At 51.8% G+C, this 25221-nt stretch overlaps 1 protein-coding gene across 2 annotated transcripts in view; it reads right to left on the bottom strand.

Annotated features, from left to right (window-relative positions):
* Nucleotides 1–25221, bottom strand: part of LOC128725616 (glutamate receptor 1-like) — a 57004-nt gene that overhangs the window by 4098 nt on the left and 27685 nt on the right. Inside the window, exons 4-8 of one of the 2 annotated variants that reach the window (XM_053819374.1) lie at nt 12974–13227; nt 3959–4345; nt 3013–3355; nt 393–655; nt 58–151 (exon numbers count right to left, since the gene is read on the bottom strand). In XM_053819374.1, coding sequence (XP_053675349.1) covers nt 58–151; nt 393–655; nt 3013–3355; nt 3959–4345; nt 12974–13227 — 1341 coding nt within the window. Of the gene's footprint in view, nt 1–53; nt 152–392; nt 656–3012; nt 3356–3958; nt 4346–12973; nt 13228–25221 lie in introns of both variants that reach the window. The other variant, XM_053819375.1, reaches the window with a different exon arrangement.

Raw genomic sequence — 25221 nt, 5'->3', positions numbered from 1 at the left:
GCAACCCCCGGGCGCAGGATGGCACATCCGGTTACTCTGGACAGAGAAATTAATTACCGTTATAATTAACTAGTCGCCATTCGAAGGGCGAAAAGCGTGACACTATGTACAGGACGATGCTGACGCCGACGTAGCTGAACAGAACGCAGACCTGTGGAACATACCGGGGGTGGCCGGGCATTAGCGCGAGATAAAGCATTTAGTGGGAGGCAGATCCTTTTCCCCTAGGGCCAACGACCCGCGGGTTGTGAGCTAAATGCTGTTTACCAGGCTCGAACCACCAAAACCCAGGTGGCCTGACCTCCAGCGTGTGTGTGTGTGGGGGTGGGGGGAGGTTTGGAAGGATCTCATTAGCTCCCTCCCTCTCCCCATCCCACCCACTGCGTACTTACCCAGATCTCCTTCGACAGCGGGTTGAGAAAGCTGAACACGCCCGGCTTCTGCTTGACCGGGCGCTTGATCATGATGGAGATGCCGAGCGACATGAACGGTTTGCTGAAGTCGATGACGCGCTCCCGCTCAGACGTGATGGTCATCGGGGCGATGGCGAAGTCGGCCTCCTTCCGCACCAGCTCACCCACCATCCCATCCCAGCCGCCCTTAACGTCGGGGTTTTCCGAACCGTACTGACCGTCCTTCACGATCCTCAGCTCGTCTGTAGCGATAAGCCGGGAAGGAGAGAGAGCGATGAGACTTTTAAGTAAAGAGCCAAAAAAAAAAAACACCGCGACCTTAAAACAAACCCCTGCCAGCTTTTCTCGGCTGGCCTGTTCTCGTTTTGGCAAATCTTGTTTCATCTTTGCTGCAAGGAAATATGAACCCACACACGCCTAGCCCGCAATGGGACAGATAATTTGGGAGCCACGTTTCGGGGTTTGCTGTGAAGCGTCGTGCCATGCGGGAGTTTCCGGGGTCAGCTGCTTAAAACGGGGCGCCCTCGCTACGCACTTCAAACAAACCGGACAGGTCCGGGTCTCGTCTTGGGAGCTAATTTGAAAGTTTTCAAATATAAACTTTGGGGGGCGAAAGAAAAGTTTTTCCCGGCTAGTGGACTTTTGCTTATCCTTGGCGCTTTTTGTGGCCGTTCCCCGGCGGCGTCCACTTGGTCGGTGGGGGCCCGTTTACGCCACGATGGGCCATCTCGGGAAGAAAAAGGGTTTTTTTTTCAAAAAGATTCGTGAAACTAGTCGCCGGCGATGGGCTGCCGGAACTAGCCGGCATGATGGTGCCGGCATGGACGTCACTGTCTCACAGCGTCCCTTACGGGCAGGACCCGAGATCACAAATCGTTTCATGGCACTTTGATAAGCTAATGAAATACGGTACCCTTGTCACGATACGCCACACCTACCGAAAAACTGTGGCCTGTGGCTGCAGGCATATCGATAACTTTTCTAAACTTCCGGGAGCCGCTTCCCGGGTGCGCTGATCCGCTTAACCGCAGCGTGGAGATGTAAAACCGGGGGTTTTCCCGGAACGTCGTGTGTCGATTTTAATCAACGCACAAGTGGCTACACGCGAGCTACTGCTTGCTTGGAGGTTTGGTTTCGCTCCGAGAGTACCAATTAAATACGGCGAAATATTGTGCATTAATCCACGATAAGCACCGTGCTGAGAGCGGCAAAAGCTCAGCGAAAATGAAGCAGCTTTCCATCAGCAACGAGCATGCTGATGATGCTTCCCGGATGGGTGGAATTAATACCGCTTCCCAATCCAGCCATCTCGCTGACAGCCCGGCTGGCGAACTTGAGCGTGAGGCGTGTTTATCTAGCTCTCGAAACGTGATTAGTCAGCGATGTCGATTAACAGGACAAAAGCGCGAAAGGATCAGCTTGAACTGCGCTTAAAGCACCCATCGGAATCAGTGCGAGGCAATATTAACCCCGCACGAAATTGGGTGCGTAATCGTGCCTTACAAAACTAATTTAGCTGCAAACGGGTCACCACAGGCACTGAGTTTTGCACTCACTTTGTTCAAGGCTGCCAATCCAGGGTGCTGTGCAACAGCAAACAGTCACCCCTTTTTCGGTGTGTTTGTGCGCTGTAACTTTTGCACCAGCAGCGTTCGAAGGAAGCCATTTTTGCCTGTTGTTACAACTGCAGAGATTATTAGCCTGCTCATACAGCCCCATCCCAGATGGGGGCCGGTAAACAGTTTTGCCGCTGTTTGTTCGTGCGATTTCATGGAAATCCCATGGATTTATGAGCCCCGAGTTCTACCGAGTACATCGAGCTTGAGCGCGCAAAACCTGCCAGTGAAAGTTAGAAAGCCACGCGGGAGTAAGAGAGACATAGGGATCAGACAGAGTGAACGAACGAACAAAAAAAAAACACTCCCATAAAAAAAAGGGTACATAGCTGCCGATCCTGGGCAAAAATCAACAACTCAATATCGCCTTACATGATCCCGGGGGATCCATTTCCCGTGTTTTGCTGGTGCTTCGGTGCCCGGATTTCTTCCGGCTTCCAGGAAAACCGATGCCAATCACCGAAGCATCGAAACGGGCACAAAGAACAACAACAACAACAGCCTGCCGGAGTGAAAAAGCTTCCATGAATAATCGATGACCCTGTCCCCGAAACGGTGCCGGTCCGTTCCCTAGCCGTGCAGAAGGTTTTAATTAAAAGCGGTGAAATTATCGCATCCCGTCGTGCGTTTCCGAACGTATCGAACCGCAAAGGCAACCACCATGATGGCAGGCCAGCGCCTCAAGAAGCACTCGGAGGAGCGAGCCTGAGTGTCACCCTGATGGCAGGGGTTTTCGGTGCCGTAATTACTGCGCTGCGTTGAGCCGGAAGGTAAATGAAGTGTCTACAACCGACAGCGCGTACTGCTACCCACAGGTAGGCTGTGTGTTTCAAAATTGTTTCGCAAACATGGTCAAGTCAATACCCGAACGCTCGGTGGATGGAATGGTCGACCGGGCTACCGGGAAGTCGAAAATTACGCCGTGCCCTCGTGTCGGTGCCGTATGCAAACAAACCCGTGTCCCCTGGCCAAGCGATACGTACAGTTGATGCCGAGTTTTTTCGCCACCAGCTCGGCGAGATCCTTGCAGTAGCCCTCGAAGCGTTCGTTCGTCTCGAGCGTTTCGCCTGGTTCCGGCTGGCGCAGCATGATGTACGGCTCCTCGATGATGGTCGTCACGATGTAGGTCTTGTTTCGCTCGTAGTGCGTGTCCGTCTTGAGGCGGGTGTACTTGGCGACGACTGGGGCGAGACCGGCTTCGTCCGACCATTCGGCCACCTTCACCATCGCGCTGTTCACCGTCATCTCGACCACGTGCAGTGTGTAGTTCTGGCGCTTACCGTCCTCGTTGAACCGAATATCGCCCGTAAGGCCCGATATTTCCACCTGCAAACGGTTGGGGCGAACGGTCGAGATTTGTGTGTGTGCGTTTGTTTTTTTTTTTTGTTTTTTCGTTCGCCCAACGTCGTAAAAACACCGGGTCGGGATGAGTTTCGTTTTGTTGCGCATCGGTCGTTGGTCCATCGCCAAAAAGGTCCAATAAAGCGGCCCAGCACACCAGCCACAGCAGGTGGAAACCGGGAAAGGTGTAAAATTTGTACCCATTTTGGGGGTGGTTTCCGTGAGAGGGAAGATAAAGCGAAGAGATAAAAAGAGAACGAGAGAGAGAGAGAGAGAGCGTGTGTGAGTGGTTGTTAGATGAAATGAAGCGCCGGATATTAGCCGCTGGTGCACTTTAGCCACGAGCCAAGAAAAGCGACTGCCTAGCGCAAAGTGTGCCACGCAAACGGGCACGCAACCAATACTACCCAGGGCGGCATAAATATGGTACCGGGACGCCATAATAATGCATCATGGTCTCATAAATCCCGCCACCGGGTTTGGGTCTACGACCTCGCCTCGGGATGGATGCGCCTCAGCCGGCTGTGGACGCCAGGCCGAAGCTGGACGTCGTTGGCACGGCTTTCAGCCGCGTGTTGGCGCACTTACCTTGCGCAGGTAGCGTGAAATTTTATCACCATGCTCCCACGGGGTGACCCAGCCCTTCGAGGTGTTGCAGTCGAGCGTTCGCGTCCCGTTCGCGGGATGGTTGAATGGTTGGCCCCGGTTGCGCATCGTGTACGCCCGGAACTGGTCCGGTTTTTTGCGCATAATCTTGGAGAACGCTTCGACCAGCACGAACACGGCGTCGTACATGAGGGCGGCCTGGGCCGAGATGAGCTCCTTGCCGGCGCCCTGCGACGTGGTCGGATCTAATCGCTTCCATCCATCAAGGAACTCCTTGACGTACTTTTTGCTGGTATCGACGATCCGGAAGCCGGTGATATTGATTGCGCCGTACTCGATAACTTCACTCTCCCAGCGATCATCCATCACCTGCAAGTGAAAGTGCGAGAGAAAGAGAGAGAAAGAGCGGGCTGAGATAAGCTGCACGTAGGGGCACGAAAAAAAACACGCACTGATTGTGGGGCGGTGGTTGGTTGGGTGGTATGGGCAATCGGTAGCGATAAGAAAAATGGCTCCAATCCACCGAGGGTGGATGGTTTTATTTTCCTGCCGCCGCGATTTGAAGGCGGTTTTTCAATCGCAATGAATCGTTTTTCTTTTTTCTTTGCTTCCATCGTACTTCTCATCTACTTTCGTGGGCTCGCAAATAATAAATCTGCCCAACCCATGCGCCTTGGAATTGAGAAGTTTTGAGCGATTCGCTTGGTGAGATGTGAGAAAAGCTGTTCCCGGAATGGGAGGTAGCCTGGTACGGGAATGTTTTAAGGGTGCTTTAACCCACCCCACGCAAGATGTGTGCATAGTTGACGGACCTACAATACGGTTGGATGAGGAGTGTTACTGCTGCTGCTGCTGCTGACATCGACATCTTCAGCGTTGGATGGAATTTTGCCGAAATTCGCTCACAAACCGAAACTGACACACACACACATACACGCAAAGCGCGTGCGTTCGCAGTGTGCTGGGGAGAAACTTTTCCAATATTTAAACGGCAAACCCATCACGATCAGGTGCAGGGCATTTTTTTACACACACCCACACACGTACGAAGCTTTTGGTAAAGCACGTGAGGCACATCGTTCAAGGGTGCTGTTTTTCTTGCACATATTTCGTGGGAAAGCAGCCCGCCAGTTTCGGACACGAGTTCAGAAAACCTGACAACCTATCCATCGGGTCGGCCCCAGTTCCTGTGGTGGGTGGCCTGCCGAAATGAAGCAGTACTGCCACCGGTCTCATACTTATGCAGTTTGCTGCCCTCGGGGGTTCGCACTTGTGCACGGCATGTGTTATGCATGGGCTAGAGATAATAGATAGGGCAAAGCTCGGATGTGACTAGCAAAATACCGACGCCGAGAGAGAGAGAGAGAGAGAGAGAGAGAGAGAGAAAAGGAGTGTGACCAGCTGGGTGAGGAGAATCGTGTGGGGCAGTCTATTTATGTTAAATCATATATATATCGACTGCTGCCGTTGTACCGAACGCTTCACTTCCCGGTTCTATTAAATTGGTGTATTGGCCCACCCGTGGTGCCAGCGTTCCCAGCCCGATCCCATTTCACGCTACTCCACGTACGGTTCCGAGCCGTCCTCTTTTCGCAGCGTGTGTGTGTGTGGGTGGTGATGTAGGGAAAGCGTTCAGCGTTCATGTTGTCCCAGCACTCTCTCTCTCTCTCCTTCTCTTCAGTGAAATACGATACACCGGATCGAATGAATCGCAACCGACCGACCGGGACGGTGACGGGAGGCCCGTTCGGAAATCTCCGAGTGCCGAGGTTAGTTTCCATCGATCCGGGCTGGCCCTCCCCCGAAAATATCCACACCGGGCCCCGTCGAGCTGGGGGGGCACAGTAAACGATAAAAACCGAGGAACCGTAAAAGTTAGATAAGATGGTAAGTGATAGATGGAATAAGCATACAAGATAAACGGTACATGATCAACGAGATGGGTCGGCCGAAGGTCGTTACTAATGGTCGTTTTGGTAACGTTAACGAAACCCCGAGCGCTTGAGCGTGGGTGTGTGGTGTGGCAGAAGGTGGTGGGTTCGGTCACCGCACCAGCGAGCATTACGAGCGGCTGACATGGATCCGGTAGTTACCACTTTGAGTGGAGGGTTGTTTCTTTTTTTTTTATTTCGGTTGTTCGCAGCTCGCAGTGTTCACAGATAGATTTTGCATCACGAGATGGGCTTTGTGTGTGGGTGTATGTGTGCTTTACATGGAGACTAATAAAAATTTAGGATCCGTACTTTTTCCGGCACGATTTGGTTCAATGCAGATGGAGAATAATTTTAAAATGGGTGCCGCTGGCATCGTATCTCTCGGAGAATGGTTCGATTGGATCGAGGCTTGGGCTCTTGTTGACATGGTTGTTTTTTTTTCTACTGTGAGTGTCGCTTTGTGCTTCAGTCGTACGATTCATTTTGTTTCGGGAAATTTTTGCCATCTGATATTTAAATGATACTTGAATCGGATAAATTATTTTATGTGAATTCTTTTATGACTTAGTGATCACCGGAACAATTGAATGCTTTACGAACCCTTGTATGGAGCAGGTATTACCATCTTCAATAAAAACAAATGTTTCTTTCCATAAAGGTTTACAACCACCAGACGGCTCCATGAAGAGAAAATGCGTCATCAAAATTTGATAGATAATATTCAAACCGGAAAGTTTAATTGATAAATGGCATACATTTGATAAATACTTGAATGACGAATCATTTATCCAAAACTAAATTCAAATTTTGGGGAAAATTTGAACACATATGTGCTTGATTTGTTTGATATCAGAGCTTGTCGTATGACTTAATGATTCTTCCATAGTGTATCTTCAAAACATTTACTGCAACACATTTCCTAGAAGGTTATTTTGTTTAACAGCTTTATTGGAAATTTCGTGAAATTATTTGGAAACATGTTGTAAGCCAGTTCAGATTTTTCGACATCTGAAAAACACCAGGCGTCTCCATTGACGAATGATGCTTTTATTCAAATCAAATAGATAATTATAAAATTGGTATGACTAGAGCTACAAATTCAATGAATAGATTTTTAGTTTTACAGAAAAGTGTTTGGTGTTAAGTTTTAATGGTATTTATTAGAAACAATAGGAAAGAATGTGGTAAGCCAATACAGATTTATCGACTAACGAAAAACACCAGGCGTCTCCATCAGATGGTCAGCTATTGAGTAAAACAAAATATATCTCATGATTATCTGTAGATGTTAAAGGTAGCATTTCGAATAATTGTTTTCTTGTCAAATCGAAGTAGGTTATTCGTTTCAGCGTTTGTAGCAACTTAAGAATATTTGTCGAATACTTAAGAATATCAACTCTCGACAAGCCAGCCATCGGTAGTGTGACCACAATAAATACTCAATACCCCTACATTGATCAGTTTGCATTCTCTTAGCTGATATTTTGTAACATGCATCAAAGAAACGTGCTGTTTTTCTGCGTACCACTTGGGCAATGTTTTCCATGTTTACCACCAACCCACGACTATCGGTACTTTAATGTGGTTTCCAGAGCACCAAGAGCTTGCTTTCAATTTGTGAAATTTGTCAAACGTTGCTACCAGTTGAGTGTCGAGATCCGTTTTGCAGCACCAGCACACACGACAGCGCAACGCTGGTAGAATCAAATCAACCAACCAACGACTGGCATTTCTGTGCCGTTTTCCGTGTTGCAAATCCGAGCCAGACACTGAGGGAAAAGTCCCTCCCTTACTGCGGTTATTGAGCATTGGGTGGGAATTTTCTTTCCCGATACAGCACCCAATACACCTCGGTGGTCTCGCATTGTAAGCCGGAACGCAATTACGCTGCACCAGCGGATCGGCGTGAGTGCCCGTATCATTACGAGAAGCTAACCGCCCGGACCGGCCACACGGTTACCTTGGCGCTCGGTAACCGTAACTGTTATTTCAAGCGACAAAGCGAATTCCTTCCATCTCAGCGACCGTCCAACCTGGCATAACATTGACCATTGAATCGCCCCGTAGAGCGAAACCGGCGAATCGGAAGCTCGAAACCAACGCCTCGGGGAGAAACAAAACGACACCCGGCACGGGAGGGTTCCTGGTTTGTATCGGCTGCGGTTTGTCGGTGTGTTACGGTATAAAGCAATTAGCAACATTCCGTTCCATTCCGAGGCTGGTTTGCGATGGCGTTAACTTGCGACGATGGCATCCAAGCTCTCGTCCCACTGACCTGCAACCACACGCCAAGGTGAGCCTTCCCGGGTGTATCGTCGGTTAGCAGCTCCGTTCGTTTGACGGATGGTGGGAATCGGGCTCGCAGCGGCGCAAACAACTAAATAGCAGCAAACAGCCGTCCTCCGTGGCTCGTAAGGAAATAATTCCTCGTGCTCGTTCGGGGTTGGTTCGGGGTTTCGGGGCACGGATCTTACCCACCACCGAAGGGGAGTAGCTCGAAGCGTATACGAAAACCCTTCCGTTATGGGGAAACGACCGAAATGATGGAGTCGAAAGCATGGCTCTCTTCCGGGGGTTGGGTTTTCCGGTCGACATTGATCGTTCGGCAAGTGGGTGGGCTTCGCGTATGCTACCATATGTTACCACCGGCCCAGGGTCTAGGCGCTCTTCGGTGTGGTTTGTTTGCGAATCTTGTTGCGGCTAGCCACCTTTGGCCGTGTTTCTGGCTGCGGAAACACGACGGAGACACACCGTTCTGTGGTGGCCACATTTGAAATCCGCCCGCGAACATTCACCATTGACGATGGCTGGTATCGCTGAGTGGGCCGATGTTGCCATGATGTGATGTTGCTGTGTGTGTGGGGTCATCAACCGACCAACAATGGATGACCATCCGCCATATCCGGTCCTGGTCGGTAGCGGCGAGCACATATTTGCCTTCCGTTTGCCGTCGTCGGGCTAACTTGAAAAGGGACAGCCAGCATCGAAGATGTGCCAGCGCCGCATGGGCCAACGGAAGCAGCCAAGCGTGAGCTGGATCCTTGCCGGATGTCCCGTCTTCTTTCCTTTCGCTCCCACAACGCTGTACAAGGCCGTGGTCAAGGGCCACAACAATTTCCTCCTTTGAAATGGAATGCAAATAGAAATTTTCAGCTGAATAAAATTCAATTTGTTTCATGTTCCACTGGGCACTCGGAGCTGGCCGCATCTCATCATGTCCTGCTGTGTCCCTGTCACTTCCCTTCTCTCGGTGTGCGTGTGGTTTGACCTTTGCTGCTGGCCCGAGAGCATGCCATGCATCATCAAATGCCGTATTTACATGCCAGGCGAAGGCGTCTACAGGAGGCGACATTACGAACCAGAATATGCGCTTTGCGGTGTTTGTTTCTTGTGGCACCGGAGACCACAAGCTCCGTTGGCTGGCTCTCTCCTGGTGCGATAGTGTAATTTATTTAGTTCTAAGCAGGCAAAGCCGCAACCCGCGTGGAAGCTTGTTGCAAATTAGTGAATCGAGTGCTCCGAGCGCATCTGTTCCGTTATGCAGCTCGTGTCTGGATGCCGGAAGGTCTGATTAAACGGGATTGATTTGTGCCTCGAAACGACTCGGGCAACTAAAGCTCAAGCACACGGGAAGAAACATGCACACCCTGAACCAGTGAGTCTCTTTCTTGCCCACTCTCGGAATCCGCCTCTCAACAAACCCATCTTCGGCGCCTCTGTGCGGCAGATCCTCATCCACAATGTTCCGAGGGTCGGGAGCGAAAATTGAGCGCAATAACAAAGGGATTACAGGGATTAGAAAGCTCATACTGCATGCATTTAGCACGGCTTAAAAGTAATTTGTTAATGAAGCCAACCTTGCCCTTTTTCGTGAGCGGAGGGCGCGTTCTTTTTGTCGGTCGTCCGGACCTCCTATAATCCTGATCCATTCGAGGCTCCGGGTTTGCCCCGAAGCCCACGATGGAGGGTATTATATTTCACTCTGTGGCTTACGGTGGGAGCCAGAGAGAAAGAGAGAAAAGAAGCCAGAACAAGCTGCAAAAAAAAAGAACCACAGCGTGAGGGCAAAAAAAGCGTCGAAAGGAAGGCATCCCTGTCGGTGCGCAGGGAAAGCCGTTCTTTTATTTTTTGGGACGTTCGGCCCTCCACCGGTTAATGAATGAAGCATCGGTTTCCTGCTCTCGTGGTGGGTGGGAGAAAAGAAGTTAAAAATAAACCACCACATGCGGGCACTCGGAGCTGACGATGGACGCCAAGATGAGCCCGCATATCCGGTTTCGGTCCGGTAAGGCAGTTGAACATTCCTGCCCTCAGAACCCCGGGTGAAAAGATGGGTCGGTTTTTACACACCCTCTTCCGGCAAGGAAATGTTGACACACGTTGGCACAGCTTGAGCGCCCGGAATGTGCAATGTGTCGTGGTATTTTACTTATCTCGCTTTCAGGAACGTGGTACTTTTCGGCACCGAATTTTCAGCAGTAGCTGCCGCTTGCTGGGTGGCATTTTCCGGGTGCTAGTAGTTTTCAAGTGCCCGTTGGTGGGTGTTTCTTGAAGCACACAAGCGGTCGTTTTCCCTCACACAAAACGGGCACACCGGATCAAGCTTATCGCCCCATCCAAACCCCATATATCCTGCGGCCCCCTGGGAAGCCATAAATAATTTTCCATCGGATGAATTCTCGCCGTACAGCCATACGGACGAGAGCGCGCTGCCGTGCCTGTGCCGAGAAGTCCTTCTGCTAAATTATGATGCGCTCTAATTGAAATATTAAATATGAACCAAGCGATACGAGCGATACCTCTCCCGGTCCCGGTGGGCTGGCTCGTGTAAAGCTCGAAGAACCACGAGCCGACAATCAGGCCAAACACGGAACCGGAGCCACACACAAACACACATTACGTTAACTTTAATGAGCGAGTAGTAGCGCAAAAGGGTGAACGCGTTCACCCTCCGGATGGTATTATTGCGCTCGTTCTTGCGTCCGTAGCTCGGTCGCTTCCAGATGATTGAACCATTTAACGAGCGGGAAGCATAATATGGACCGGCTTGCCCTAGGTTCATGCCTGGGTCGAGACGGAACCTGACGTTACTGAAGCACCAGACGGTTAGCAATATATCCCGGTGGCCTGTTAATTGAAGCCGCCCGTGCCCGTTCACTTTCCCGGGTTTCTTATGCAAGGAAAAACATCCCACTTGCCGTTCCTTTGTTCGTGTGAAGGATCCGTTTATCCCTTCGCCCGCAGGCGATCCCGGGTAATGTTTGCGTTTCGGCAGCACCTTCGGTACACACCACGTTCCGAAGGGTATGCAAAACGCATTACACTTTATGCTTATTTAATATCCCGTCAAAACAGATCTTCTACCCGAAACGCTTCCGAGGTAGCAGCGCGTAACCGGGGGCTGTGAAAATAGTGCGAATAAATCACGAACAAAGCTTGGGTGGGGCCTATCCCCATCGTCAGGCTTAAGGCCAAATCAGCACCATAAGACGCGCTTGTTCCCAGTTGAACCGGGCAAGGAAGGGAATCTCCCATCAATCTTGTCCCGCGCAAGGTGCGGTGCGCTTCATAATGCGGTGCGAGCGGAATTGCTTAATGCTGCGGTAATAATACCGCTCTCGTTCATCGTAGCGGTAGCGTTCTGCGAGACCACACATAATCCTAGACCAACCATTGTCAACCGGGCTACCGGGGTTGTCAGCACCAATCCAGAAGTTCGCGTAAACTGTAAGCTGTTTAAGTAAACGCTTCTCCAAACCCCACGAGCACCGGAGGGTGCTGTCAACGCGAGCTGGTTTCCAGCATTCCAAACGACCAAAGCCACTCCGGCCACGGCCCGTCATCATCATCGTCGAGCTTTACGGGTGGTCCCCCGGACTCACCGGATATGTAAACTTCCAACGACGACGTTGAGTCGAAAGTTGGTGTGGTTTCGACATCTCGAATTCGGCCGCAACCTTTGCTGACGGTGGCCTGCGAGTGTTTATGGCCGGGCTAATCACCTTCTTCCGCCCTCTAGAAGACCGTGATTGGCCGTGTTCTACGCGCCACGGGCTAATGGGCATTCCTCGGGCGTGTTGGTAGACGAGCGACCTGCACGCACACATGCTTTCGGGAGGAGGTTTTCCTGCGTGGCTTTGGTGGGTTTTGGAACGGGCAAAAGAACAACCCTCCCCTATTGGGGTGTTGGCACTACTCCATCCGGTTGCCCGGTGTACATGCATACTTTCCACCGGAATGGGAGGCAATTTCATGCAATGTTAAACAGCACGAAAGAGACACCGAACGAGCGCCGGCACACACACACGAACACACAGAAAGCCGTGCAATTTCGTGCTTCCAACCCGAGCTCGATTGGGCTTACGACTGGGGCCATGGGAAAACCGCTGGGCTGGGTGGCGAAAAGCTCCCATCAATGACGTCATCGGGCGTGAAAAGGGCATTAAATTTGATTTTGATAGCTTCCAGGGGATGCATTCCGGTGTGGGTGTGTTGGAGAGATGCGTCTTGGTGCCGCATTCCTATAAACCGAACGGGACGTCTAAGTGGGAAAGGCATAAAACCCAGTAAAACTAGTTTTACTGCCACCATACGGTTCGCGGACCGTGCCCTGCTGGGACCGCCGGTTGGTTGATTGCAAGTTCTCGTGCGACGGTACGGCCCTTGATTGCCCCACTCGCAAAAGGATCACCGGGATGAAGCAATCGTAACCAAGTGGACAGCATTGACGCACCAGCGCAACAGAGCAATCACGGGTGCCATCTCCGGGTTGAGCCGGAAAACTGGCCAGGAAATGGCAACGGAAAAAGGACCTGGATTACACGGGGAAACCAACCCCGTTTCGAATGAGATTAATTTCATGCCACACCGACCGAGAGCGAGAGAGTCTGGCAGGATTCGGAGGAAGAAAACTAATCACTGTCTTTCCATTATTAATTCCAAATACACCCGGCCAACGCGGATACTGGCAATCGCGCCAACGAATCGAATGCAAATGTTTTGCACCAACGGAACGGAAAAGCGAACACAAAACGATGCGGTGCGGTGCCGTTAAAACACTTACCAGCCCACTCAGCAGATAGTGGTAGGTGCGCTTGCCGAGCGTGATGTCTCGGACGTGGCTGACCACGATGTCCTTGGCCAGCTCGGTGCTGCAGTCGAGCACGATGTGCTTCCGGGACCAGCGGCTCAGCTCCTCGATGGTGCGCAGGAACTCGATCGCATCGCTCACGTTCGCTATCCGCTTGACCGTTTCGACGTGGAACGTTTCGTTGCCCGGCCGGAGTCCCTGGTAGATCTGCTGCAGTCGCAGGAGTCCTGCAAAGGGTGTGGGAAGAAAAAAAGAGCAAAGAATAGGGGTGTGAGCAGAGAAAGCACAAGAAACGGAATGCGGTAAGAGCTGGAACGGAATCGCACACTCCTACACACACTTGAGTTCGCGCACCCACTGAAAGCGAGCAATCTCCCGAGGTACGAAGGATCCACCAGGGACGGATGAGAGCAAACAGAGTGGAATAAAAAAAAAACGTACGAAAGAAAAATAAATAGAATGGGCGAGACGACGCCCACAAGCCCTCGGGCGAGTGAGCGGGTGGGCCACATCCGGCCCCCGGGCAGCCGAGATTGGCAGCATCGGCCTGCTTTCGTTCGTCTCTGCGAAGGCCAAAAGGTGATGTTAATTGACAAGTGTAAAGGTAAAAGTGTCCTCTCCAGGGCCACCTCATGAAGCCCATTAGGGATGCGTATCCACCGCCCGGAGCCTCCACACACACACACACACACACCCTTCGGTCCGTCCGTCCCCTCAAAGGCCGGGCTTTTGTGTTCCGGACACACGAGCGACCGGCTTATGGCTCAAGGGTGACAAATGAAAATTGGCATACGTACAGAGAATAAATTGTATTGAATTAAAGCCTTAGGCGGCGTTTCCGTCCACCCCCTGGGTCGGCCAGAAAGGTGTCCTGCACTGGCCAAGGATAAGCCGTCGGGTGGTCGGGTGGAAGGAGCAAAAGCGAACAGAAGGTGAAACAGAGCCAGCAGGTGCGAGAAAGAGACGAAACAAACTGTGTTGGGAAATATACATATCTATTCCGGTGGCATCCACCGGCACGATGGCAATTGTGGGTGTTTGGAGTGTCTCTTCGGGGCAGCAGAAGAACCTCTCTTCCCTTTCCCCCCCCCTCCCCCCCATCACCAAGGGTGTCCTTGCTCTCCCTCCATACCTTACCACGGGTGCCATGGGAAATGAGGAGAGAAAAAAACGAGGAGAGACGTAAAATAAAACGGAATCTGTGACGGGCGGCTCCTGGGGAACAAAAGGCGAACGAAACACGCTCGAGATGGCTTAGCTCAGGGGACGCCCATTGTGTAAGTGGGGATTCCGGGGGTCCAGGATTTTGGGACGGTGACGGATAAAACACATGGGCAAAGCGTTCACCGTACGCAAGGACGCCAACTACTGCCGGTTGGTTTCTGGTGATGGTGCTTTTGCTTCTGCTATTATCACCGTGCGCCATTAAGATGAACGCCGGGTTGCGTTGGGTTGGGTTGGGTTGGGGAGTTTTTCAAGAACTCGTACCGAATCGTATGGCGTAGGGATGGAGAAAAAGGACATGGGGCTTGAAATGAAGCAATACAAGCACCACCACTACCACCGGAATATGGCGTTTGCGAAGGTATGAGCGAGAGAAACCCTGCAACGGAACCAAAACCCGGCGGAAGAATCCGAAGGCTTGGCCTGCGGCCCAAGGATGCTGAGGGGTTAGGGCACATTTTGTACACCGTCGGTAAACTTTTGCCCTCGTTCTTCGGTACCCATGCGCCCCCATGCGAGTGGCGATAGCGCGTGTGAAAAAGCGAACGAACGGCTCCGGAACGCCTGGAGAAGCAATGTTCTTCGCTTCACAGCGTCGAGTGAAAGAATTTTCTAACGCGCCACGATGCAGGGAAGACACCCTGCCCACGGTGGCCAGGATACGGAACGCGCTTGGGGCGGAAGTAACGCAAACATCCATACGTAATATTAGTGCATGACAAAATGAAATAAATTAAATTAAATTGAATTAAAAGTTGCCACGCGGTTGCCGCCACAAAAGGGTGCACAACGCTCGTTCGACCCGTGGGTGGGTCATTTGCTGGGAAAGAGGCTGGCGTGGGTTGATCGAGTGTTATGCTGTTGGTGGAAAACGGTGAAAAAAGAGGAGAGAAAGAGCGAGAAAAGCTACCGAAGACCGAAGACCCACAAAATGAGACGCTGTTGAAAATAATAAATGTGCCGTGGAACGCGTCCGCTAGCGAAAAACGGAGCGACCCTGGTCGATAATGGTTGGGAGGTTTTTTTTCTTCTTCTGTTTTCTCGCTACTTTTTCGCGACCGGCAGACCGCGAGGGAAAGTAAATGAAAATTTGTAGCCTGCGGTTAGTTGCGGCAGACGCTTATTTGCTGATTAAAGTGGAGCCGAAGCTAGCGAACAGAAATGCGCCGGTGCGTGTAAGCGCTTGCGATCATGAGCCTGCGATCGGCAGCTGGGATACACGTTTTTTTTTCGCGCGTGTGTATGTGCAAGTAACGTCCGCGAGAAATCTCGCGGCATAATTGTGTATTTTAAAAAGGTTAGATTGAGGCACAAAATGAGCGCAAAAAAAAACCCAAACCATGCGATAAGAAATTGATGCAAAATATCAATCACAGGCAGGCTCTCGGCGGCTGTCCTGGATCGGTGTGCCGTTTGAACCCTTTTCCTGGCCGGTAATTAAGACGAAATTGATTGAATCGGGAAAAAGGGGACGTTCGCCATCTGAAAGGGCAGCGCGATTCCGAGAAGGAGTGCGCCAGGCCGAAGACAAGGGGCTAGAAAATACCTCGCTTAGGACCGGGGCTTCGGCTTTTCATCCCATGGCGCAGTAATTTAAAGCTTGTGGCGAAAAAAGTTTCCGCCGGTTCGGTTGAATTTCTTTGTTTTTGTGTATTTTTTTTTTTGCCAATATTTTCACCCGAATTCACTTCCGCTTTTGCTTGTCTCACTTAAAGGTCGCATGATTGATGAGTTTTATCAGCGGTCCAGCCAAGTCGGTGCTATTTCATTTTAAAAATTCTTTCCTAAAAGCATTCCACTCGCTGCCTGAAATCGACGATCGATGGTCGGTGGGATGAAAAATCGCGCATGAACCCGGGTTGGCCGGGTGTTTGTGAACAGCCCGTGGGTAGGGATGAAATTCTCAATTAATAATAGGCCAGTTGAGTTGTCGAGGCGGGCGAGAAAGAAGAAACATCGTCAGCCGTATCCCTTGCATTGATTCTGGAACTGGCCTTCTGATCGTGTGCGATCGATAGGACTGTTGCTCGTTTCAATTCAGCTTAGCCAGTGGAAACCTTTTTTTAAACATCATCGTAACATGTTCTTTCGAGCCCGGAACACCGCGCTCAACTTGGCCTCATCATGGTTTGGTCTCATTCGCTGGAAAAACCAAGCAAAAACCATAAAAACCACCGCTCACTTGCACATTTCGAACCGATTGTTGACACCATTCGGATTTAATGCGTGCAACCAGGCGCTCAACAAGCCTCCCCATCATTCTGGTAACACCGGGACGACCGTGAACCAACCGTGGCTCACGCCATCGGTCGCTTTTCCCGTATCGCTTTTCCCGTACCGCTGGGAAAAGAGCGTCTTATCGGTTCCCCGAATCCGGCACCGATTCGAAGGAACATCACAAATCCTAACACGATTTCAGCCAGCCCAGCGGAATGGGGCGCGCATGAAACAACGGCCGCCATTCCATCCGAACCACGCCCGCGTACATGTAGCCGGGAAATTGTCCGCTCACACGACGAGTGCCGGTGGGCGTCGGATGGACGCTGGTTGGACCGGGTATCCGGGAGCCCTCAGAGCCCCCGATGCCCTCGGTGGTTGGCGTCGCGTAGCTGCTGCTTCGGCCCTAATCCGGCTTTTTCAGCTTTGGCACTTCGTTTAACACCTCGACACTAGCGCGTTTTTCGGGGGAAAACTTAACGAAGTAGAGTAGGCACGTGTGGAGAGTGCGGGGGCGAGAAAGATGGAAAGCGGGGGTGGTGAGAAAAGCCGTGAAAAAGAGAGAGAGTGTGAGCGAGAGCGAGTTGAACCCTCCAGAACGATTGGGCAAACTTTTTCGGCCCTCTTTTCGGCTCGCAGCTTTCCACCGCGCAGTAACGGCCCCTCCAGCTGGGTGGTAATTTTTCCGAAACCAAGAACCACATCGGGTGGGTGGCGTGGTTCTCGGGGGGGGGGAAGAATTGCGGGATTTAGGTCAGGAAAAATAACGGATGAATGCGGAAAAGAGCTTATTTATTCGGTTGGACGACACTCTCATACTAATTACATCGGGGGCGCTGCGAAAAACACCCGGCATCCGGCACTCCGCGCTCAAGCAGCGCGTTGAGGTGTAAGTGTGCGTCCCAGACGGTGTGTGTGTGTGTGTGTATGTGTGCTGTGGACCGGGCGTTGTTGCAACGTCGGGAGATGTTCCGGTTGGGCTGGCAGGACACCCACTTCCGGGAGCAGCCCGAGAAAGCTTCGGCCCCGTGCGTGGGCCAACGTTCGCCACTCGGCGACAGTAGCATGGTGGCATTTTCAGCTCGCAATGCACTTGACAGCATTCGTACCCCTTTACATAATGCACCCGCATCCCACCCCCCCCCCTCCCGGGGGTGGGGGTGGTTGTTGCCGGTTCGAAGCTCGCTTTATCTCGCTACGTTGTCATGCATAAAACAGGGAAATGATGTACGACGCCCCCGTCGGCAAAGGCCGATGAAGGTGGATCGTTGGGGTTTTCGGGGGCAGGGTGGCGGAGGGAGACGTGTGTGACTGTATGTGTGCATCCCATCCCTTCCCCCCTGTCTCTTCACCCGGGAGAAAGTTCCCATTGTGGTGCGGCTGGCTACACCAGACCGGAGATTATGTTGCGCCTGTGGTTGCGCCGGATCTCTGACTCTTCTCTCGGGGGTTCTTTTTGCCGCAGTTGGCATTAGGCGCAGTCGGTTTTTGGGGTGCTGGTGGTGCTGAAGAGCTAGAGCTCAAACACCGTCATGGGTGCTTAGAACACCGAAACTTGGGCACTAAAATGTGCCCTATTCCTTCCCGAACAGCACATGGCTCAGTGCCGGCACAACAATGGCGCGTGGAGCGTAATGCGCCCGAGCATATTGTCTAGCGAGTGTGGTACCGCTTTTCCAGGGGAAGCATTAGGTATTTATGTTAAACCTTAATGCCATTGTGTGGCCGTGCGCTTCGGTCGTAATCGTTGCCTGGGTTGCCCTCGGGGTGTTCGAGGAGGATGAGAATTTCAGCCCATAAATCAAAAAAAGCTGTATCATTATCATCTAAATCCTTGCGATACAGATTGTGCCACGAAACGCCAGGAGATGGATCGCGATCGAGAGAGCATCGGGGAAAAGGATCTACCATCAGAGCAAGAAAAAAAGGGGGACTACGAGTGTCGGTCGGCAATTGTCGGTAATTCGTGCATCCGTGCACCTTTCCGGAAGCTCAGGGCCAGATGTTCCGGAAGGTACATTTCCCATCCGTCGAGCTGGGTGGCATTTAATGCGCCTTGTGAGGTGAATCAAAATTCGCTCACCATTCGATACTCTCGTGGGAAACGTTGCACACATGGCCTGCCGAGTGGGAAAGCATCAATCAAGGGTGAGCATTTCCAATTCCAATACGCAATTAAACCACCAATCCGGGTACCGGGGTGGGGCCAGTCCTTCCAGGGGACGTTTTGCAAAATACGCCTGATAAACCCGACAAAGCACCCGTTCATCGTTGGGCTTGTGATGCTGGACCACACAACCAGGCCAAAAAGGGGATGGTTGGGGATGAGCTACGTTTATTCCGCTACCGGAACGGCACGAAGGTCCTCGTGGAGCGAGCTTTCCACTTCCGGAGCTAGGCGTGGGCTTTTAGCGTCCGGAATCATCGGCCCCCGGGCTCGCAGACCAGCCGATTTGTTGACTTTCTCGTTAAAATGGGGAAAACGACCGAAATGTGATTCGTAATCCTGATAGCCTCCTCCACCAGGCCACTCGTCGTTCGTCGCTGTCCGGGAAACTCACCCGCCTGTAATCCATATCCTATTTCTATCACAAACCGTGCAACCAGCTCGATGGTTGCCTTTTCCATTATAGCAGGCCGTGCCGTTCGCTCGTGATGTGCGGCGAGATACGTTTTTTTTTCGCTAGTCTCTCTCTCTCTCTCTTTCTTTCGCTCTCTCTCTGTCTCTCGCTCTCTTTCGCTCACTTCTCTGTGGTGTTTCGTGTTTTCGTCTTTTTAACGACTTGTTGGTGGAGTGCAAAAAAAAAAAACAACTTTCAGCATCCCTTCGTTCGCGTGAAACTCGGCTCGTTCCGTTCGGAAGCGGGCTACCGTTTTCCCGGAGCAAAAGACACTCGACTCGTGGCTCCTCACACTGACCCCGGACTGGGGCACCGTGAAGGCTCCCGTGGCTCGTGAAAAAGGGCAGATTATTGCATCAGGAAGCGTGGAAAAACGGGCTCGGGAAAAGTAAATGTCAACATAAAATCAACACCCGCCAGCGGCCGGGGTTCCGCCTTTCTCTGGTTCGGGTGCGGAACGGACGCCATTCCCGGGAATTTTTCCCGCACGTGAGCCATCGGGTTTGCATGTGCAGATTGGGGAGTGAACGAGAGAGAGAGCGAGAGAGAGATAAAGAGAAAAAAAATGGAAGAAGTGGAGCACAAAAATAGCACGCTCACGAGGAAATCGAATCCAGTCCATCGAGCGTGCCCGCCGGCTTTGTGCCGAGGTCGTTTCCCATCGCATAAGACACAATTCTCCGACGACCGAAATTGGAGTCCACGAACCGTCCGGAAGGACGAACGTGTCCGCGAACGCGTCATACAGGTCCACGGGCAATCCAACCCAGTGGAATCGGATAGCTAAGTTTGCGGTGAGCGCAACTTGAGTGCGCTCGGTTTTTTGGTGCAAACAAACCAACCAACCGGTCGGTTCCAAAACCGCGCACACGGACGGGCGTGTGCAAAAGTTTACCCCACCATGCACTATTTGTCATAACTAGCGTACTGCTCAGGGAAAACGCACCGCTCCGGTGCAAACACGACGCGACGGACACGCGAAGGACACACAATCCAAGGATCCAAAGAGGCAGCAAAATCTCCGCTTCTTCTCGGGATGGTTGCCAGATCCTGGAAAATCCTGCCAGATCCTGGAAACTACATCCGTTACATTCCCCAGGAACTGTCGCGTTGTGTTGTAAAGTTAAACAAACGCTTCGCTGTCCCCGGTCTTGAATGCTTGTCCACTCGAGCGAAGTTTTCCCAGTTCCGGTTGCGATTCCACCCGATCCCGGCCAGGACCCGCTCGAGGTGACTGGGAAATGTTTGATCTAAACGAGCGGACATGTGCAGCCTCGAGAGGATGGAACCCCCGTTGGTTTTGCAGCCGGGTTTAATTAAGTTATCAAAGCGTCCTGGCGTGCCTCCTTCCATTCGCCGAGTGATAATACACCGTCGACATCGTTTCCCACCCCAAAAGGAGGCTGGTCCCCTGAAGGGACTAAATTAGGTGCTCTTAAATATAGAATATTTCTGCGCGCGCTCCAACTTCCCGTCCGTCCGATTGGCTGCTTGCGTAGATGAGTGTTGAGTTTCTTGTTTTTTTTTTTGCTTTGTTTGCTCTCACACCATCGCACGCTCCTTTCACTCGGCACAGTGGGCCTTTGACACTTGTCCGTGATGGTATGTTGTGGCGGCACGTGGCCATCGAGCGGTTCGAGCGGAAATTGGACCTGAAAGGCCATCGGCAGCGCGCAGGATGTAATGAAATTCCTGCACCAGGAAATGCGCCATCTTTGCCATTACCGGTGACGCCAGCGGTCACCAGCGGGTTTTGTGTGGTGACGCGGCCTGAAAATAGCACCACTCCGTGGTAGTTTGCTGCGTGCGTTGCGTTCTACCAGGGTCCTGTTACCGACGGTTGTGACGTTTTGCGTGCTTAAAATTTCGCACAACGTTTCGGCTAACGAAGCCACGTTGAGATGGGACGGAGCAAAAGCAAAAAGCAATACAGCATTTTTGCTGCTATTTATTGCGTTTAAAGCGAATCGATGCAAAAATCGGACCTTTGATCCGTGGCCCTTCTTGGAATTCGACCAAGCGTATGACCATTTGTGTGTGTGTGTGTGGACCGTTTGATCATGGGCATTTTATTCGAGGAATCCTGACCCACCCAAAATTACATGGTGTATTAAAATCGAACCGGACTTTGCTTCGGGCGAATGGCGCAGAATTCACTTCGAACGCGAAAAAGTCGTTTCTAGCGAAAAGGCACCCACGAAATCCACAAATTGGGGAAGAGCTTTTGCGCAATCCACCGGTTCTTGATACAATAAAATAAACATACGACGGGTAACATGCAGATAAAACTCAAATGTGATGGCCCACCGAATGGCTTTTTCGATTTTCGACGTCGATGCACGGCAGGTGCAGTGCATCCAGCGCGGGCGTACGTTCGAACCGTCAATCTTTTGGCCTTTTTTTATCCTCCGTTAGCTGCGATTCGTTTCGACTTTCGAGCGCACGATTTTGCTGCTACTTCTGCTGCTGCTGCTGGAGGACAGGGAAAAAGCGCCTTAAAGGACATGCGAAAGGACTAAAGTGGCTACGGAAGAAACGAGCGCTTCTCGGCGTTCTCCGCGCCTTAAGCTGCTCGTATCTTCTGCAAATAGAACCGGTTGCTCTTTTTCTTCTTGTGCTCACGGGTGGTTTTTTTCTTCTTTACTATCCCGCATCCTGCATCATCTGTTTTCCCAGTGCGATTGTTTTCCCTGCTGTTCGCGCGCTCCTGCCCCGTTCCACGCGCCTTGCAAAGTGACTGGCCATATAGCACACGATAAACAGGCACGAGGCACAGCGCCAGTGCAAGCGACACTCGAGCGTTGGTGAAGGTGCGCGATGGGGGTGATTGTAGAGCTTGTTGCAACATGACATCGCCCTAGATTGGATGGTTGATTCGGTTGGTTTGACTGGATTGAGTTATCGCAAATCGCCTCGCCTCGTGCACCGGGAAGAAGGCTCTACGCCTTCGCCGAAGCGTTGTTTGCTTGTGTGGAATGTCCTTTTTATCTCCATCTCGCTCTTGCTTTCTATCCCACCATGCCAGCAGCAGCAGCAGCAGCAGCAGGAGCATGAACAGCAGTCAGAGCAAAAGCATCCGTACCAGTATGCAGACGGAGTGGTGCTACTTTGTGCTGATGATGATTCCGAGCGTCCTTTTTCTCCGTGTTCCCTTTCCAGCGCAATGTCCTAGCCACGCGGGATTCCATTCCAGTTTCATTTGTACGTTCTCTGACGCTAGCGTATATGCCTTATCATCTTGCATGCATCCTTCCCGTCGAGTAACATTGTTGCCCTTTTGTTGGCTTTCTCACTCTCTCCGTCGTAGCATGCACCAGGATGGGATGCATCGTTCGTGCACTTCTTTGTGGAGGTGATTTAATTAAAAATATGGAATCACAAATCACACTCCCCCGTGAGCCCGAAAGGGTGCTTTTTGCTTGCGTGTGTGTGCGCGTTTGTGTGCCATCACCAGGCAACAAAAAACCACCCGTTGTGAATAATCTCGAGTGCAATCCTCGTCTAAATGAGCCTTGCCCACGTAAGGACATCCTGTTCCGGTTCACAGCTCTGCCACATCATCCGCGGACATCCGTGACACGAGTGAGGCATTCCACTGCGCCTCGGGTGTGGAACCGGCGCACTCCCGGAATGTGTCCCAAAATTGCCCAGGTCTTTCCACGGCCATGGGGCCATTTTGCGACCACGTGGCCGAACCGAGATCAAACGCTTCATCATGCACGCCGGAAGCCGTGGTCGCTCCCGGTCACGAATACATCGTTCGCATTCATCGACACGTAATCTCGAGACCCGCCGGCCCTGCGTGTCCTTCGTGCGCTTGTCGTGGAATTTTTGCTCAATCCTTTCGAGACTGTTGCACATGCGGCCGGACCCGAGCGTTGGTGTTCCTACCGTAGATCCGGAGGGCTGTGATTTATCTTGGAGCGTTGTGGTCTCGGTCCCTTCCGAAACCGGGCACAGAACGGGCAGAACGTAACGGTTTTGATCTTGGCCACGCCGGAATGCCAAACGGGACGGTAATGGGGAAAGTTTGCCCACCCACCCACGATGGGTCGTTCTTTCGTTTCGCTTACATTGGCCCTCCCCAAGCTTCAGTTCGTGGTGACGCGCGTCTAATCATGCCACCAGCCACGTCTCGGGTACGGTGGCCATGGCCAAGTTTTACAGCGAGGATACCGAACCCAACCGAGCACCGGGATCGGATGCCAGCCAGGTAGAACCACGGACCCGGAGCGATGGAGCAACTTTCGCTCAAGTATGTGGTGGATATTTCACCGTTGCTCCGTCCCAGGCATCGTGCATCGTGCGCTACATCAAAGATGTAAAGTTTTGATATTATTATATTTCTGATTACCTTATTCACAATGCCGCACGCGTACACCAGCCCACCCTTTGGGAGGTTGGGGGGAATGCTTCAACCTTTCGCAGTTGCCGTTTTCCATCACGTGCCCCTGTCGCGTGCGGAAAGTATCTGTCAATGGCTCTTTGCGCCTTCAACAATATTAAATACTTTTACCAACAGTTGACGCCCGCCCGCGTACACGACGCTTGGGATGCCCCGTTGGAAGGGACACCGGTGGGTGGCAAGTCACCCTTTGTTATCGTGTCGACATTTGACCTTGCCATGTGACGTGCCATGGTTTGAGGTGGTTGTTTTTTTTTTTTCATCTCTCTCTCATTCTCATCTTATGAAAAGTGCCCCTTCATGCATGTATGCATGAGGCAACAAAAAAAAAAAGGCTACGCCTGTGAGTGGCGTGCTTCAAAAGCGTGCTTAAAGCATGGTGGAAGGTTGAGGTTTTCGGAAAATTTCGTTAAGGAAGGGTTCGCTTTGAAAGCGAGCGAATGCGAGCGCCTGAATGTAGGCAACGGCGCGTACGTGAACTGTAAAATATCCCATCAAACGCAATCCTTGGCCCTGTTTAATCCACAGTCCCGGGAAAATGCACAGGATTTGGTGGGCTGAGCAGTTCGCCGAACACTTTCGCAACAAGGCGCCACTTTGGGCGCATACCGCAGAGAGATGAATCAATTTAACGATGATTTATCTAGCTGCTAATGCTTCGGCGGGATCAGCCCGCTCGCATATCAGCCTATGCAAAGCCTCTCATCTTATCGCGGTAGTTTGTGTTCGTGTGCTTGTTTCGTTGTGTTGTGTTTTTTTTTTGCTTCTCCTCCATGCTCCATCGCGTCGTTGTTGCTCATCATTATTATTCCAAGGAATGTTGTTGGGGCCACCCTTCCCAACGAGCATGAGTTATGAGCGGCACGAGATTAGACGGGTGCCGAATTTACATAAATTCCCCCACTTCCCGGTTGATTCACGCGCTTCCTGTGCCACTTTCTCCAGCGCTCCCTGAAGGGGGATTCACGCTAGTGTGGAACGCTTTAACGGCGACATGTGGAATGACTCGTCTTATCGCACCCGAAGCAATAAAAGTTATGATATCAGCCGCTTCCTTCCAAGCGGTTGCCGCTTTCGCTTTCGCTCGGGCTTGACGCGGCTAACACATGGACCACCGGGACCCGGGGGCCCGTCACAATTTGTAGAAATTTGACTTTATCAGCCGCTGATGATCTGTCGCAAAGTACGAAAACGTGTTTTCATTATTCAACCGCACCGTGTGCAAAAGGGGGGTTTTCCGCGGTTTTTCCAACCCTCGCTGTGGCCATCCGTACGCCCCGGGCTTGCTCAGGAAAGCTTTAGAAATGAACGACGGGCACGATGGAGATTGCCGGGGGGTGGGAGGAACATCACTCCCACCAAAGGGAGGGGGGGGGGGGGGCTCACACACGCAACATGGTGACAAAGGGAGAGCGAGCAAATGGAGCTACATAAATCATGGCACTGATATATTTAACATAAAACTACAATAAATATCGGAAAATGATGGCCATTTCCCGGGTGCGAGGGCGCCAACGAAAAAAAAGGGACACCCCAACGCGGTGTAGGGGGGGGGGGTGCGAGAATGAGGATTTATGTGGCCGTGGTCGTGTGGGCGTGCGAGAACGTCGAAAAGCCAGTACATGAAGTACTGTCGGTGGCAACTGGTGTTATCGATAGACTATCGCGTCGCTTTCGTACAGCGAATGTTTCAATCTCGGTTCTATGTACCCGGCACCGGTGGGTGTGGTGATGGTGAATGAAATAAAAACCCA

Source organism: Anopheles nili, chromosome 3 (assembly GCF_943737925.1).
Source record: "Anopheles nili chromosome 3, idAnoNiliSN_F5_01, whole genome shotgun sequence".
NCBI classification, from domain to species: domain Eukaryota; kingdom Metazoa; phylum Arthropoda; class Insecta; order Diptera; family Culicidae; genus Anopheles; species Anopheles nili.
This window is presented reverse-complemented; position numbering and strand designations above follow the sequence as displayed.